Raw genomic sequence first — 17,000 nt, forward strand, 5'->3', positions numbered from 1 at the left:
GGCATTAAAAGCATAAAATTAGTTTCAAGTTCCATTAAAATTACATTAGAAACAAAAATTTGTTTTAAGTTGCATTAAAAGGGCATTTAAAAGCAATACATTATTTTAAGTTCCATTTAGAGGGCATTAAAACATGAAATTAGTTTTAAGTGGCATTAAAAGGGCTGTAAAAACAATGATAATGTCACAATAATAAAATAAATGGTTTACAACTAAGTTGCATTAAAAATCAGGAAATAGTTCTATTAGAGGGGAATTAAAAGCAATACTTTGTTTTAAGTTGCATTAAAGGGGCATTAAAAAGCATTTAATTGGATTTAAGTTGCATTAAAATGGCATTAAAAATGATTACAATATGTTTAAGTTGCATTAGGAGGACATTAAAAAAGATTACATTATTTTTAAGTTGCAATAAAAGGGCTTTAAAACATGAAATTTGTTTTAAGTTGCATTAAAAGGGTTTTAAATACATTAGGTTAGTTTTAAGTTGCATTAAAAATTATGACGTTATTTTGAAGTTGCATTAAAAATCCCTGACGACGCCCTCTTAAAGAGGGCTTTTATTGACAATAATAATAATAATAATAAATCCTGATGTTTTTATTCCCTTTTAATGTCTGCATTATTTTAGTGCCACATCAGGAATTGATTTCAATGCAAAACAAACTTTAGTTTTAAGTTGCATTAAAAGGGGCATTAAAGGCATGAAATTAGTTTCAAGTTCCATTGAAAGGACATTAAAAGCAACAATTAGCTTTAAGTTGCATTAAAAGGGCATTAAAAAGCATTTCATTGGATTTAAGTTGCATTAAAATGGCATTAAAAAGCATTACAATATGTTTAAGTTGCAATAAAAGGGCTTTAAATACATTATGTTAGTTTTAAGTTGCATTTAAAATCATGTCGTTATTTTGAAGTTGCATTAAAAATCTCTGACGCCATCTTAAAAAGGGCTTTTAGTGACAATAATAATAATAATAAAAAATCATGATGTTTTTATGCCCTTTTAATGTCTGCATTATTTTAGTGCCACGCTGCCACTTCAGGAATTGATTTCAATGCCAAATAAACTTTAGTTTTAAGTTGCATTAAAAGGGGCATTAAAAGCATAAAATTAGTTTCAAGTTCCATTGAAAGGACATTAAAAAGCATTTCATTGGATTTAAGTTGCATTAAAATGGCATTAAAAAGCATTACAATATGTTTGAGTTGCATTAGGAGGACATTAAAAAAGATTACATTATTTTTAAGTCGCAATAAAAGGGCTTTAAAACATTAAATTAGTTTCAAGTTGCATTAAAAGGGCTTTAAATAGATTAGGTTAGTTTTAAGTTGCATTAAAAATGATGACGTTATTTTGAAGTTGCATTAAAAATCCCTGACGACGCCATCTTAAAAAGGGCTTTTAGTGACAATAATAGTAATAATAAATCCCGATGTTTTTATTCCCTTTTAATGTCTGCATTATTTTAGTGCCACGCTGCCACTTCAGGAATTGATTTCAATGCAAAACAAACTTTAGTTTTAAGTTGCATTAAAAGGGGCATTAAAAGCATGAAATTAGTTTCAAGTTCCATTGAAAGGACATTAAAAGCAATAATTAGCTTTAAGTTGCATTAAAAGGGCATTAAAAAGCATTTCATTGGATTTAAGTTGCATTAAAATGGCATTAAAAAGCATTACAATATGTTTAAGTTGCATTAAAATGGCATTAAAAAGCATTACAATATGTTTAAGTTGCAATAAAAGGGCTTTAAATACATTGTTAGTTTTAAGTTGCATTTAAAATCATGTCGTTATTTTGAAGTTGCATTAAAAATCTCTGACGCCATCTTAAAAAGGGCTTTTAGTGACAATAATAATAATAATAAAAAATCATGATGTTTTTATTCCCTTTTAATGTCTGCATTATTTTAGTGCCACGCTGCCACTTCAGGAATTGATTTCAATGCCAAATAAACTTTAGTTTTAAGTTGCATTAAAAGGGGCATTAAAGGCATGAAATTAGTTTCAAGTTCCATTGAAAGGAGATTAAAAGCAATAATTAGCTTCAAGTTGCATTAAAAGGGCATTAAAAAGCATTACATTATTTTAAAAACAAAACAAACTTAAGCAATGCACTTTTAACTAACAGAAACTTTCTACAAATTTTGTAAGTCACCTCGCACAAAAATTCAGTGAAAATGGAGTTGTTTACGCCAGTGTCTCTTGACCTTAGGGCCGGGGCCCCTGTAGCAGTGGTTCTCAAATGGGGGTACTTGAAGGTATGCCAAGGGGTACCTGAGATTTTATTTAAATATTCTAAAAAATAGCAACAATACAGAAATCCTTTATAAATATATTTATTGAATAATACTTCAACAAAATAAGAATGTAAGTTCATTAACTGCGAAAATAAATACAACAATGCAATATTCAGTGTTGACAGTTAGATTTTTTGTGGACATGTTCCATAAATATTGATGTTAAAGATTTACTTTTTGTGAAGAAATGTTTAGAATGAAGTCAGATGGATCTTTATTACAATCCCCAAAGAGGACACTTTAAGTTGATGATTACTTCTATGTCTAGAAATCTACATTTAGAATTGAATCGCTTGTTTATTTCTCAAGTTTTTAGTATTTTTATATCTATTTTTCCAAATAGTTCAAGAAAGACCACTACAAATGAGCAATATTTTGCACTGTTATACAATTAAAAAAATCAAAAACTGATGACATAGTGCTGTATTTTACTTCTTTATCTCTTTTTTTCAACCAAAAATGCTTTGCTCTGATTAGGGCAGGGGTCGGCAACCTTTTTGGCTGAGAGAGCCAAAAAGCCAAATATTTTAAAATGTATTTCCGTAAGAGCCATATAATATATTTTTTTTACACTGAACAAAACTAAACGCATGCATTTTTAAGTAAGACCAACATTTCTAGAGTATAATAGGTCTCTTATTCTTTGTAATATCATTGTTATTCTCGAGCTAACTGTGGAAGGGGGCGTGGCCTGCTGGCCTGCAGCGAACTGGGGTGTGCCAGGACCGGCCTCGAAATCAGCGACAGGTGCGTAGATGGCCCACCTGGGCCTTGTTATCTAATCACCCGTCGCTCTGTTACAAACAGCAGCTAGGAGGACAGGCGGGGTCGGGGCTGGAGCCAGAGCGCGAGCGAAAACGAAAGAGAAAAATACAATCGCTGGAAAGCAACTGAGAGACTTATTGAAAAATAAGGTCTGAAGAAGCCCCACTCTAACCAAGAATAAATAAATAACTTCTTACCATTAACGCAAATTCTTGAACGGGTGCGGTAGAAAACAGATGGATGGATTGAAAACGCATGAGAATTTTTTATATTTTGAACATTCTTTTTAACACTGGAATCATTCATTACTTATCATATTAAGCAATGGCAGCTAACATTTATCCGAGAGCCAGATGCAGTCATCAAAAGAGGCTCGCGAGCCATAGGTTCCCTACCCCTGGATTAGGGGGTACTTGAGTTAAAAAAATGTTGACAGGGGGTACATTCCTGAAAAAAGGTTGAAAACCACTGCCCTAAAAGGCCAGGGAAAAAAGGTGTTTCTCAGCTGCAGTGGTACTCGGTTGTAATTCACTTTTCCACCACTTGTGGCAGTCATGACAACATGAACAGAGCCATAGAGAAGTTTAAGCGCAAAAAAATATGACTCAAGTGGCAAAGCTGTGTTTTAATTTTCTATTTAATTTGATTGACAGTTGAGTTAAGAAACATAATACATTTGTCAGCCTGATTTAATGTTTGTCCTGTTAAGTATCATTATCCAATAGGAGGGCTACCTCAGTGTTAGTGGGCGGAGACAGTGAGGGGCGGGGCCATGGCTGACTCTTCCTTTGAGCATTGATGTTTCCTTGTGAGCTGTATCTAACTTCCTGGTTGTCCCCGCTCCTAACACGCATGCTTCCCCCGCAGCGCTGGCAGCAAATCCGCAAGGGCAGTAGTCGGGTAAGACTTTTATCAATCTTTATTCTGATGATGTTTTCTGGAAGTAACTACACTAAAAGAGAACGTCTGCACGCACGTGGTGATGCTTTAAAAAAAAAAAAAAAAACGTCATTATTATGTTAGGCAGACTCTTGTGATGGAAGTGAGTCAAAGAAAAGGAAAGTGACATTAGACACAGAGGGAGGTGATCTGCATGCTCGGTCTGAGAACATGTTGAAGTACAAGGGCCAGGGGCCACATGGGGCCACATGGGGCCACATGGGGCCACATGGGGCCACATGGGGCCACATGGGGCCCGCCACAGGCTGCAAATAATGTGGCACAATAGAGTCCTTGTGAATAAATGTACTTGTATTTGCACAAATCAATTAGAAGTGTTGTCACACTTTGATTCAGCTTCCACAGCTGAAGATTACATTCAGAATCGATTCTCCTTTCAACACAACTTTTAATATATTATTTGATTTATAAGTGAAGTGAAGTGAATTATATTTATATAGCGCTTTTCTCAAGTGACTCAAAGCGCTTTACATAGTGAAAGCCCATATCTAAGTTACATTTAAACCAGTGTGGGTGGCACTGGGAGCAGGTGGGTAAAGTGTCTTGCCCAAGGACACAACGGCAGTGACTAGGATGGCAGAAGCGGGGATCGAACCTGGAACCCTCGAGTTGCTGGCATGGCCACTCTACCAACTGAGCTATAAATTATGATAAGTTACAAACATCTTTAAAAAATTATGAATAACAGCAATAGTAATATCAATAATAATTATTATAATATCAATAATAATTATACTAGTATCAATATTTAAAATTTAAATAATAATAAAAATAACATCAATAATAATTACAATAATAATTATAATATCAATAATAGTTGATGTTTTTTAACCCAAAAGCTGATTCTTCAAAAAAAATGGTGTGTGTGTGTGTGTGTGTGCGTGTGTGTGTATACATATACACACACAGATATATACATATATATACACATACATATACACACACAGATATATACATATATATATATATATATATATATATATATATATATATATATATATATATGTATGTGTGTGTGTATATGTATGTATATATGTGTGTGTGTGTGTATATATATTTGTGTATATATATGTATATATGTGTATGTGTGTGTGTGTATATATATTTGTTTATATATATGTATATATGTGTATGTGTGTGCGTGTATATATATTTGTGTATATATATGTATATATGTGTACGTGTGTGTGTGTATATATATTTGTGTATATATATATGTATATATGTGTATGTGTGTGTGTATATGTATGTGTGTATATATATGTATATATGTGTGTGTGTGTGTATATATATTTGTGTATATATATGTATATATGTGTGTGTGTGTGTGTATATATATTTGTGTATATATATGTATATATGTGTGTGTGTGTGTATATATATTTGTGTATATATATATATATATGTATGTGTGTGTGTATATGTATGTGTGTATATATGTGTGTGTGTGTGTATATATATTTGTGTATATATATGTATATATGTGTATGTGTGTGCGTGTATATATATTTGTGTATATATATGTATATATGTGTATGTGTGTGTGTGTATATATATTTGTGTATATATATGTATATATGTGTATGTGTGTGTTTGTGTTTATATAGAATAGAATAGAATGGACTTTATTGTCATTATATTTGCATATAACGAGATTAAAGACTCCAACTCAAGGTGCTGTAGTGCAGTGGTCCCCAACCACCAGGCCGTGGCCCGATTGGTACCGGGCTGCAGAATTTTTTTAAATTAATTTTTATTAGAAAAAAAAAATAATAATAATTAATTTTATTTTTTTTTTTTTTATTAAATCAACATAAAAAACACAATATACACTTACAATTAGTGCATCAACCACAAAAACCTCCCTTTTTCATGACAAAGCAAAGAAAATAAAAAAAATTTAAAAAAAGGACCCCCCCCCCCATTTTTTATAGGTTTAAAAAAAACAAAAACGTCCATAAATATCTGCTTGTCACCTTGATGTTAAAGGGGAACATTATCACAATTTCAAAAGGGTTAAAAACAATAAAAATCAGTTCCCAGTGGCTTGTTGTATTTTTTGAAGTTTTTTTCAAAATTTTACCGGTCTCGGAATATCCCTAAATAAAGCTTTAAAGTGCCTTATTTTCGCTCTCTGCGAAGACACTGGCCATTTCCCTGTGACGTCACACAGTGCTGCCAATGTAAACAAACAATGGGAATACCACAGCAAGATATAGCGACATTAGCTCGGATTCAAACTCGGATTTCAGCGACTTAAGCGATTCAACAGATTACGCATGTATTGAAACAGATGGTTGGAGTATGAAAGTATTGAAGAAGAAACTGAAGCTATTGACGCTATTCATAGCCATAGCATGGCCGAATAGCTGCGTTAGCATCGCCGGTAAAATGTGCGGACCAAACGATCAGGACTTTCGCATCTTTTGACACTGGAGCAACTTAAATCCTTCGATTGGTAAGTGTTTGTTTCGCATTAAATGTGGGTGGAAGGAAACGTAATATAGTTGCAAATGCATCTACAGGTTATCCATACATCTCTGTGCCATGTCTGCTTTAGCACCGCCGGTAAATAGCATGTTAGCATCGATTAGCGTAGCATGTTAGCATCGATTAGCTGGCAGTCAACATCAACAAAACTCACCTTTGTGATTTCGTTGACTTAATGGTTGCAAATGCATCTGCAGGTTATCCATACATCTCTGTGCCATGTCTGTCTTAGCATCGCCGGTCAAATGTGGAGACACTCTGGCACATTCAATGGGGGTCTGGCGGCAGATTTCTTGCCAGTGGTGCAACTTGAATCCCTCCCTGTTAGTGTTGTTACACCCTCCGACAACACACCCACCAGGCATGATGTCTCCAAGGTTCCAAAAAATTGTCAAAAAAACGGAAAATAACAGAGCTGAGACCCGGTGTTTGTAATGTGTTGAAAATGAAAATGGTGGGTGTGTTACCTCGGAGACGTCAGATTCTGACGTCATGGCCTCCAGCTCGATAAACAGAAAGGCGTTTAATTTGCCAAAATTCACACATTTAGAGTTCGGAAATCGGTTAAAAAAATAGATGGTCTTTTTTCTGCACCATCAAGGTATATATTGACGCTTACATAGGTCTGCTGATAATGTTCCCCTTTAAAGCAAGTTGTCCCTCAATCTCTTGTTAAAGAATACAGTAATTAAACATAATTGCTCATTCAAATTGTGTAAAAATGTGAATATTCATGAATATTTACATGTGGCCCCCAATTAAATAGGTGACAATAAATCGGTTGGTAGAGTGGCCGTGCCAGCAACTTGAGGGTTGCAGGTTCGATTCCCGCTTCTGCCAACCTAGTCGCTGCCGTTGTGTCCTTGGGCAAGACACTTTACCCACCTGCTCCCAGTGCCACCCACACTGCTTTAAATGTAACTTAGATATTGGGTCTCACTATGTAAAGCGCTTTGAGTTACTTGAGAAAAGTGCTATATAAATATACAAGAAATTCAAAAGAGGTGTTGAGGCTGGTGCATTATTTTTATAGCGCATGCAGAGCGACGTGAAGCTGGTGGATTCTGCAGAGTCCGCTACTGCCCCCTTGTGGCGGCGACAGCAAACTACATGGGGATGTTTTGTTTGAGCAGGCAGGAAAGCCTGGTGTGGCTGGTTGCTAGGCAACATGGTGCAGGTGGACCTAATAATGTCCTTCTTCTCCACAGACTTCCCGAAGTCCGTCCGAGTCTTTGAGGAGGAGTCAGCTGTGGAGCGCGGTTGCCACGGTGACGGCGGTGGAGGCCCAGGACGTGCCGGCCGAGGCGCACGGCGGCCAGGTGTTTGTGCGCTTCCGCCTGGGCGAGCAGCGCTTCAAGAGCAAGGTAGGCCCCGCCCCCTCCCGCTCTGGACCGGGGCGCTCACACACGCCACTCGCCCCGCAGGACCAGTGTGGCTCGCCCCGGCCTCAGTGGAGGGAGCGCTTCACCTTCAACCTCTTCCCGGACCTCCCCAGCGTCCTGGAGGCGGAGCTCTGGTCCAAAGAGGGGCGACGGGCAGAGGAGTGTTTGGGAACGTGAGGAAACGCCGTCATCACGCCGGCGGTTCTGGTTCTGCTTCTGAGGAGGTTCTGTTGGCAGGTGCGAGGCGGACCTGGCCGGCGTTCCCTTGGACACCAGACAAGTCTTCACGCTCTCGCTGGACCAGGGCCGAGGTCGCCTGGTCTTCCTGGTGGCGCTCAGCGCCTGCAGCGGCGTGGCCATCTCGGACCTCAGCGCCGCACCCTTGGACCTTCCCGGCCAGCGTCAGAACCAGCTGGACAACTACGTGAGTGGCCGCCATCTTGTCTTGTAGAAGAACTGCATGTTTGCTGCTACAGGAAGTCCACAACATTCTCACTTCCTGCCAGGAATTCACGGAATTGTCTCATATTTAAGTGATTTATTGTCGCCTATTTAAGTGATTTATTGTCGCCTATTTAAGTGTTTTTTTGTCACCTATTTAAGTGATTCACTGTCACCTATTTAAGTGATTTATTGTCACATATTTAAGTGATTTATTGTCACCTATTTAAGTGATTTATTGTCACCTATTTAAGTGATTTATTGTCACCTATTTAAGTGATTTATTGTCTCCTATTTAAGTGATTTATTGTCGCCTATTTAAGTGATTTATTGTCACCTATTTAAGTGATTTATTGTCACCTATTTAAGTGTTTTTTTGTCACCTATTTATGTGATTTACTGTCTCCTATTTAAGTGTTTTTTTGTCACCTATTTAAGTGATTCACTGTCACCTATTTAAGTGATTTATTGTCACCTATTTAAGTGATTTATTGTCACCTATTTAAGTGTTTTTTTGTCACCTATTTAAGTGATTCACAGTCATCTATTTAAGTGATTTACTGTCACCTATTTAAGTGTTTTTTTGTCACCTATTTAAGTGATTTACTGTCACCTATTTAAGTTATTTATTGTCACCTATTTAAGTGATTTATTGTCACCTATTTAGGTGTTTTTTTGTCACCTATTTAAGTGATTAACAGTCACCTATTTAAGTGATTTACTGTCACCTATTTAAGTGTTTTTTTGTCACCTATTTAAGTGTTTTTTGTCACCTATTTAAGTGATTCACTGTCACCTATTTAAGTGATTTACTGTCACCTATTTAAGTGATTTATTGTCACCTATTTAAGTGATTTACTGTCACCTATTTAAGTGATTTTATGTCACCTATTTAAGTGATTTACTGTCACCTATTTAAGTGATTTATTGTCACCTTTTTAAGTGATTTACTGTCACCTATTTAAGTGATTTTATGTCACCTATTTAAGTGATTTTATGTCACCTATTTAAGTGATTTTATGTCACCTATTTAAGTGATTTTATGTCACCTATTTAAGTGATTTTATGTCATATATTTAAGTGATTTATTGTCACCTATTTAAGTGATTTTATGTCACCTATTTAAGTGATTTTATGTCACCTATTTAAGTGATTTTATGTCACCTATTTAAGTGATTTTATGTCACCTATTTAAGTGATTTTATGTCACATATTTAAGTGATTTATTGTCACCTATTTAAGTGATTTATTATCACCTATTTATGTGATTTACTGTCACCTATTTAAGTGATTTACTGTCACCTATTTAATTGATTTACTGTCACCTATTTAAGTGATTTACTGTCACCTATTTAAGTGATTTATTGTCACCTATTTATGTGATTTACTGTCACCTATTTAAGTTATTTACTGTCACCTTTTTAAGTGATTTACTGTCACCTTTTTAAGTGATTTACTGTCACATTTTTAAGTGATTTACTGTCACATTTTTAAGTGATTTATTGTCACCTATTTAAGTGATTTATTTTCACCTATTTAAGTGATTTATTGTCACCTATTTAAGTGATTTATTGTCACCTATTTAAGTGATTTATTTTCACCTATTTAAGTGATTTATTGTCACCTATTTAAGTGATTTATTGTCACCTATTTAAGTGATTTATTGTCTCCTATTTAAGTGATTTATTGTCACCTATTTAAGTGATTTATTGTCACCTATTTAAGTGATTTATTGTCACCTATTTAAGTGATTTACTGTCACCTATTTAAGTGATTTATTGTCACCTATTTAAGTGATTTATTGTCACCTATTTAAGTGATTTATTTTCACCTATTTAAGTGATTTATTGTCACCTATTTAAGTGATTTATTGTCACCTATTTAAGTGATTTATTGTCACCTATTTAAGTGATTTACTGTAACCTATTTAAGTGATTTACTGTCACCTATTTAAGTGATTTATTGTCACCTATTTAAGTGATTTATTTTCACCTATTTAAGTGATTTATTGTCACCTATTTAAGTGATTTATTGTCACCTATTTAAGTGATTTATTGTCTCCTATTTAAGTGATTTATCGTCACCTATTTAAGTGTTTTTTTGTCACCTATTTAAGTGATTCACTGTCACCTATTTAAGTTATTTACTGTAACCTATTTAAGTGATTTACTGTCACCTATTTAAGTGATTTATTGTCACCTATTTAAGTGATTTATTTTCACCTATTTAAGTGATTTATTGTCACCTATTTAAGTGATTTATTGTCGCCTATTTAAGTGATTTATTGTCACCTATTTAAGTGATTTACTGTCACCTATTTAAGTGATTTATTGTCGCCTATTTAAGTGATTTATCGTCGCCTATTTAAGTGATTTATTTTCACCTATTTAAGTGATTTATTGTCACCTATTTAAGTGATTTATTGTCACCTATTTAAGTGATTTATTGTCACCTATTTAAGTGATTTATTTTCACCTATTTAAGTGATTTATTGTCACCTATTTAAGTGATTTATTGTCACCTATTTAAGTGATTTATTGTCACCTATTTAAGTGATTTATTGTCACCTATTTAAGTGATTTATTGTCACCTATTTAAGTGATTCACTGTCACCTATTTAAGTGATTTACTGTAACCTATTTAAGTGATTTACTGTCACCTATTTAAGTGATTTACTGTCACCTATTTAAGTGATTTACTGTCACCTTTTTAAGTGATTTACTGTCACCTTTTTAAGTGATTTACTGTCACCTTTTTAAGTGATTTACTGTCACCTTTTTAAGTGATTTATTGTCACCTATTTAAGTGATTTACTGTCACCTATTTAAGTGATTTATTGTCACCTATTTAAGTGATTTACTGTCACCTATTTAAGTGATTTTATGTCACCTATTTAAGTGATTTACTGTCACCTATTTAAGTGATTTGTCACCTATTTAAGTGATTTACTGTCACCTATTTAAGTGATTTACTGTCACCTTTTTAAGTGATTTACTGTCACCTTTTTAAGTGATTTACTGTCACCTTTTTAAGTGATTTACTGTCACCTTTTTAAGTGATTTGTCACCTATTTAAGTGATTTACTGTCACCTATTTAAGTGATTTACTGTCACCTATTTAAGTGATTTACTGTCACCTTTTTAAGTGATTTACTGTCACCTTTTTAAGTGATTTACTGTCACCTTTTTAAGTGATTTACTGTCACCTTTTTAAGTGATTTATTGTCACCTATTTAAGTGATTTACTGTCACCTATTTAAGTGATTTATTGTCACCTATTTAAGTGATTTACTGTCACCTATTTAAGTGATTTTATGTCACCTATTTAAGTGATTTGTCACCTATTTAAGTGATTTATTGTCAACTATTTAAGTGATTTATTGTCAACTATTTAAGTGATTTATTGTCACCTATTTAAGTGATTTATTGTCACCTATTTAAGTGATTTACTGTCACCTATTTAAGTGATTTATTGTCGCCTATTTAAGTGATTTACTGTCACCTATTTAAGTGATTTATTTTCACCTATTTAAGTGATTTATTGTCACCTATTTAAGTGATTTATTGTCACCTATTTAAGTGATTTATTTTCACCTATTTAAGTGATTTATTGTCACCTATTTAAGTGATTTATTGTCGCCTATTTAAGTGATTTATTGTCACCTATTTAAGTGATTTACTGTCACCTATTTAAGTGATTTATTGTCGCCTATTTAAGTGATTTATTGTCACCTATTTAAGTGATTTACTGTCACCTATTTAAGTTATTTACTGTCACCTTTTTAAGTGATTTACTGTCACCTTTTTAAGTGATTTACTGTCACCTTTTTAAGTGATTTACTGTCACCTTTTTAAGTGATTTATTGTCACCTATTTAAGTGATTTACTGTCACCTATTTAAGTGATTTTATGTCACCTATTTAAGTGATTTTATGTCACCTATTTAAGTGATTTATTGTCACCTATTTAAGTGATTTATTTTCACCTATTTAAGTGATTTATTTTCACCTATTTAAGTGATTTATTGTCACCTATTTAAGTGATTTATCGTCGCGTATTTAAGTGATTTATTGTCACCTATTTAAGTGATTTATCGTCACCTATTTAAGTGATTTATTGTCACCTATTTAAGTGATTTATTGTCACCTATTTAAGTGATTTATTGTCACCTATTTATGTGATTTATTGTCACCTATTTAAGTGATTTATTGTCACCTATTTAAGTGATTTACTGTCACCTATTTAAGTGATTTACTGTCACCTATTTAAGTCATTCACTGTCACCTATTTAAGTGATTTATTGTCACCTATTTAAGTGATTCACTGTCACCTATTTAAGTGATTTACTGTAACCTATTTAAGTGATTTACTGTCACCTATTTAAGTGATTTACTGTCACCTATTTAAGTGATTTACTGTCACCTTTTTAAGTGATTTACTGTCACCTTTTTAAGTGATTTACTGTCACCTTTTTAAGTGATTTACTGTCACCTTTTTAAGTGATTTACTGTCACCTTTTTAAGTGATTTATTGTCACCTATTTAAGTGATTTACTGTCACCTATTTAAGTGATTTATTGTCACCTATTTAAGTGATTTACTGTCACCTATTTAAGTGATTTTATGTCACCTATTTAAGTGATTTACTGTCACCTATTTAAGTGATTTATTGTCACCTATTTAAGTGATTTACTGTCACCTATTTAAGTGATTTACTGTCACCTATTTAAGTTATTTATTGTCAACTATTTAAGTGATTTATTGTCAACTATTTAAGTGATTTATTGTCACCTATTTAAGTGATTTATTGTCACCTATTTAAGTGATTTACTGTCACCTACTTAAGTGATTTATTGTCGCCTATTTAAGTGATTTACTGTCACCTATTTAAGTGATTTATTTTCACCTATTTAAGTGATTTATTGTCACCTATTTAAGTGATTTATTGTCACCTATTTAAGTGATTTATTTTCACCTATTTAAGTGATTTATTGTCGCCTATTTAAGTGATTTATTGTCGCCTATTTAAGTGATTTATTGTCACCTATTTAAGTGATTTACTGTCACCTATTTAAGTGATTTATTGTCGCCTATTTAAGTGATTTATTGTCACCTATTTAAGTGATTTACTGTCACCTTTTTAAGTGATTTACTGTCACCTTTTTAAGTGATTTACTGTCACCTTTTTAAGTGATTTACTGTCACCTTTTTAAGTGATTTATTGTCACCTATTTAAGTGATTTATTGTCACCTATTTAAGTGATTTACTGTCACCTATTTAAGTGATTTATTGTCACCTATTTAAGTGATTTACTGTCACCTATTTAAGTGATTTTATGTCACCTATTTAAGTGATTTACTGTCACCTATTTAAGTGATTTATTGTCACCTATTTAAGTGATTTACTGTCACCTATTTAAGTGATTTTATGTCACCTATTTAAGTGATTTTATGTCACCTATTTAAGTGATTTATTGTCACCTATTTAAGTGATTTATTTCCACCTATTTAAGTGATTTATTTTCACCTATTTAAGTGATTTATTGTCACCTATTTAAGTGATTTATCGTCGCGTATTTAAGTGATTTATTGTCACCTATTTAAGTGATTTATCGTCACCTATTTAAGTGATTTATTGTCACCTATTTAAGTGATTTATTGTCACCTATTTAAGTGATTTATTGTCACCTATTTATGTGATTTATTGTCACCTATTTAAGTGATTTATTGTCACCTATTTAAGTGATTTACTGTCACCTATTTAAGTGATTTACTGTCACCTATTTAAGTCATTCACTGTCACCTATTTAAGTGATTTATTGTCACCTATTTAAGTGATTTATTTTCACCTATTTAAGTGATTTATTGTCACCTATTTAAGTGATTTATTGTCGCCTATTTAAGTGATTTATTGTCACCTATTTAAGTGATTTACTGTCACCTTTTTAAGTGATTTACTGTCACCTTTTTAAGTGATTTACTGTCACCTTTTTAAGTGATTTACTGTCACCTTTTTAAGTGATTTACTGTCACCTTTTTAAGTGATTTATTGTCACCTATTTAAGTGATTTACTGTCACCTATTTAAGTGATTTATTGTCACCTATTTAAGTGATTTATTGTCACCTATTTAAGTGATTTACTGTCACCTATTTAAGTGATTTACTGTCACCTATTTAAGTGATTTATTGTCACCTATTTAAGTGATTTACTGTCACCTATTTAAGTGATTTACTGTCACCTATTTAAGTTATTTATTGTCAACTATTTAAGTGATTTATTGTCAACTATTTAAGTGATTTATTGTCACCTATTTAAGTGATTTATTGTCACCTATTTAAGTGATTTACTGTCACCTATTTAAGTGATTTACTGTCACCTATTTAAGTGATTTATTTTCACCTATTTAAGTGATTTATTGTCACCTATTTAAGTGATTTATTGTCACCTATTTAAGTGATTTATTTTCACCTATTTAAGTGATTTATTGTCACCTATTTAAGTGATTTATTGTCGCCTATTTAAGTGATTTATTGTCACCTATTTAAGTGATTTACTGTCACCTATTTAAGTGATTTATTGTCGCCTATTTAAGTGATTTATTGTCACCTATTTAAGTGATTTACTGTCACCTATTTAAGTTATTTACTGTCACCTTTTTAAGTGATTTACTGTCACCTTTTTAAGTGATTTACTGTCACCTTTTTAAGTGATTTACTGTCACCTTTTTAAGTGATTTATTGTCACCTATTTAAGTGATTTATTGTCACCTATTTAAGTGATTTACTGTCACCTATTTAAGTGATTTATTGTCACCTATTTAAGTGATTTACTGTCACCTATTTAAGTGATTTTATGTCACCTATTTAAGTGATTTACTGTCACCTATTTAAGTGATTTATTGTCACCTATTTAAGTGATTTACTGTCACCTATTTAAGTGATTTTATGTCACCTATTTAAGTGATTTTATGTCACCTATTTAAGTGATTTATTGTCACCTATTTAAGTGATTTACTGTCACCTATTTAAGTTATTTACTGTCACCTTTTTAAGTGATTTACTGTCACCTATTTAAGTTATTTATTGTCAACTATTTAAGTGATTTATTGTCAACTATTTAAGTGATTTATTGTCACCTATTTAAGTGATTTATTGTCACCTATTTAAGTGATTTACTGTCACCTATTTAAGTGATTTACTGTCGCCTATTTAAGTGATTTACTGTCACCTATTTAAGTGATTTATTTTCACCTATTTAAGTGATTTATTGTCACCTATTTAAGTGATTTATTGTCACCTATTTAAGTGATTTATTTTCACCTATTTAAGTGATTTATTGTCACCTATTTAAGTGATTTATTGTCGCCTATTTAAGTGATTTATTGTCACCTATTTAAGTGATTTACTGTCACCTATTTAAGTGATTTATTGTCGCCTATTTAAGTGATTTATTGTCACCTATTTAAGTGATTTACTGTCACCTATTTAAGTTATTTACTGTCACCTTTTTAAGTGATTTACTGTCACCTTTTTAAGTGATTTACTGTCACCTTTTTAAGTGATTTACTGTCACCTTTTTAAGTGATTTATTGTCACCTATTTAAGTGATTTATTGTCACCTATTTAAGTGATTTACTGTCACCTATTTAAGTGATTTATTGTCACCTATTTAAGTGATTTACTGTCACCTATTTAAGTGATTTTATGTCACCTATTTAAGTGATTTACTGTCACCTATTTAAGTGATTTATTGTCACCTATTTAAGTGATTTACTGTCACCTATTTAAGTGATTTTATGTCACCTATTTAAGTGATTTTATGTCACCTATTTAAGTGATTTATTGTCACCTATTTAAGTGATTTATTTTCACCTATTTAAGGGATTTATTTTTACCTATTTAAGTGATTTATTGTCACCTATTTAAGTGATTTATCGTCGCGTATTTAAGTGATTTATTGTCACCTATTTAAGTGATTTATTGTCACCTATTTAAGTGATTTATTGTCACCTATTTAAGTGATTTATTGTCACCTATTTAAGTGATTTATTGTCACCTATTTATGTGATTTATTGTCACCTATTTAAGTGATTTATTGTCACCTATTTAAGTGATTTACTGTCACCTATTTATGTGATTTACTGTCACCTATTTAAGTGATTTACTGTCACCTATTTAAGTCATTCACTGTCACCTATTTATGTGATTTATTTTCACTTATTTATGTGATTTACTGTTTCCTATTTAAGTGATTTATTGTCACCTATTTAAGTGATTTATTGTCACCTATTTATGTGATTTACTGTCACCTATTTATGTGATTTATTGTCACCTATTTAAGTGATTTATTGTCACCTATTTAAGTGATTTTATGTCACCTATTTAAGTGATTTTATGTCACCTATTTAAGTGATTTTATGTCACCTATTTAAGTGATTTTATGTTACATATTTAAGTGATTTACTGTCACCTATTTAAGTGATTTACTGTCACCTATTTAAGTCATTCACTGTCACCTATTTATGTGATTTATTGTCACTTATTTATGTGATTTACTGTCTCCTATTTAAGTGATTTATTGTCACCTATTTAAGTCATTCATTGTCACATTTTAAAGTGATTTTTGTCACCTTTTTAAGTGATTTTATGTCACCTATTTG

General features: G+C 32.3%; 1 protein-coding gene across 2 annotated transcripts in view; it reads left to right on the forward strand.

Moving 5' to 3' along the window:
- The window catches only part of LOC133546817 (multiple C2 and transmembrane domain-containing protein 2-like), a 107,752-nt gene that overhangs the window by 56,665 nt on the left and 34,087 nt on the right, over positions 1–17,000 (forward strand). The window contains exons 7-10 of one of the 2 annotated variants that reach the window (XM_061892647.1): positions 3,936–3,968; positions 7,727–7,882; positions 7,943–8,073; positions 8,138–8,324. In XM_061892647.1, the coding sequence (XP_061748631.1) occupies positions 3,936–3,968; positions 7,727–7,882; positions 7,943–8,073; positions 8,138–8,324 (507 nt within the window). The remainder of the gene's footprint in view (positions 1–3,935; positions 3,969–7,726; positions 7,883–7,942; positions 8,074–8,137; positions 8,325–17,000) is intronic. The other variant, XM_061892653.1, reaches the window with a different exon arrangement.

The sequence above is a fragment of the Nerophis ophidion genome, linkage group LG02 (assembly GCF_033978795.1).
Source record: "Nerophis ophidion isolate RoL-2023_Sa linkage group LG02, RoL_Noph_v1.0, whole genome shotgun sequence".
NCBI classification, from domain to species: domain Eukaryota; kingdom Metazoa; phylum Chordata; class Actinopteri; order Syngnathiformes; family Syngnathidae; genus Nerophis; species Nerophis ophidion.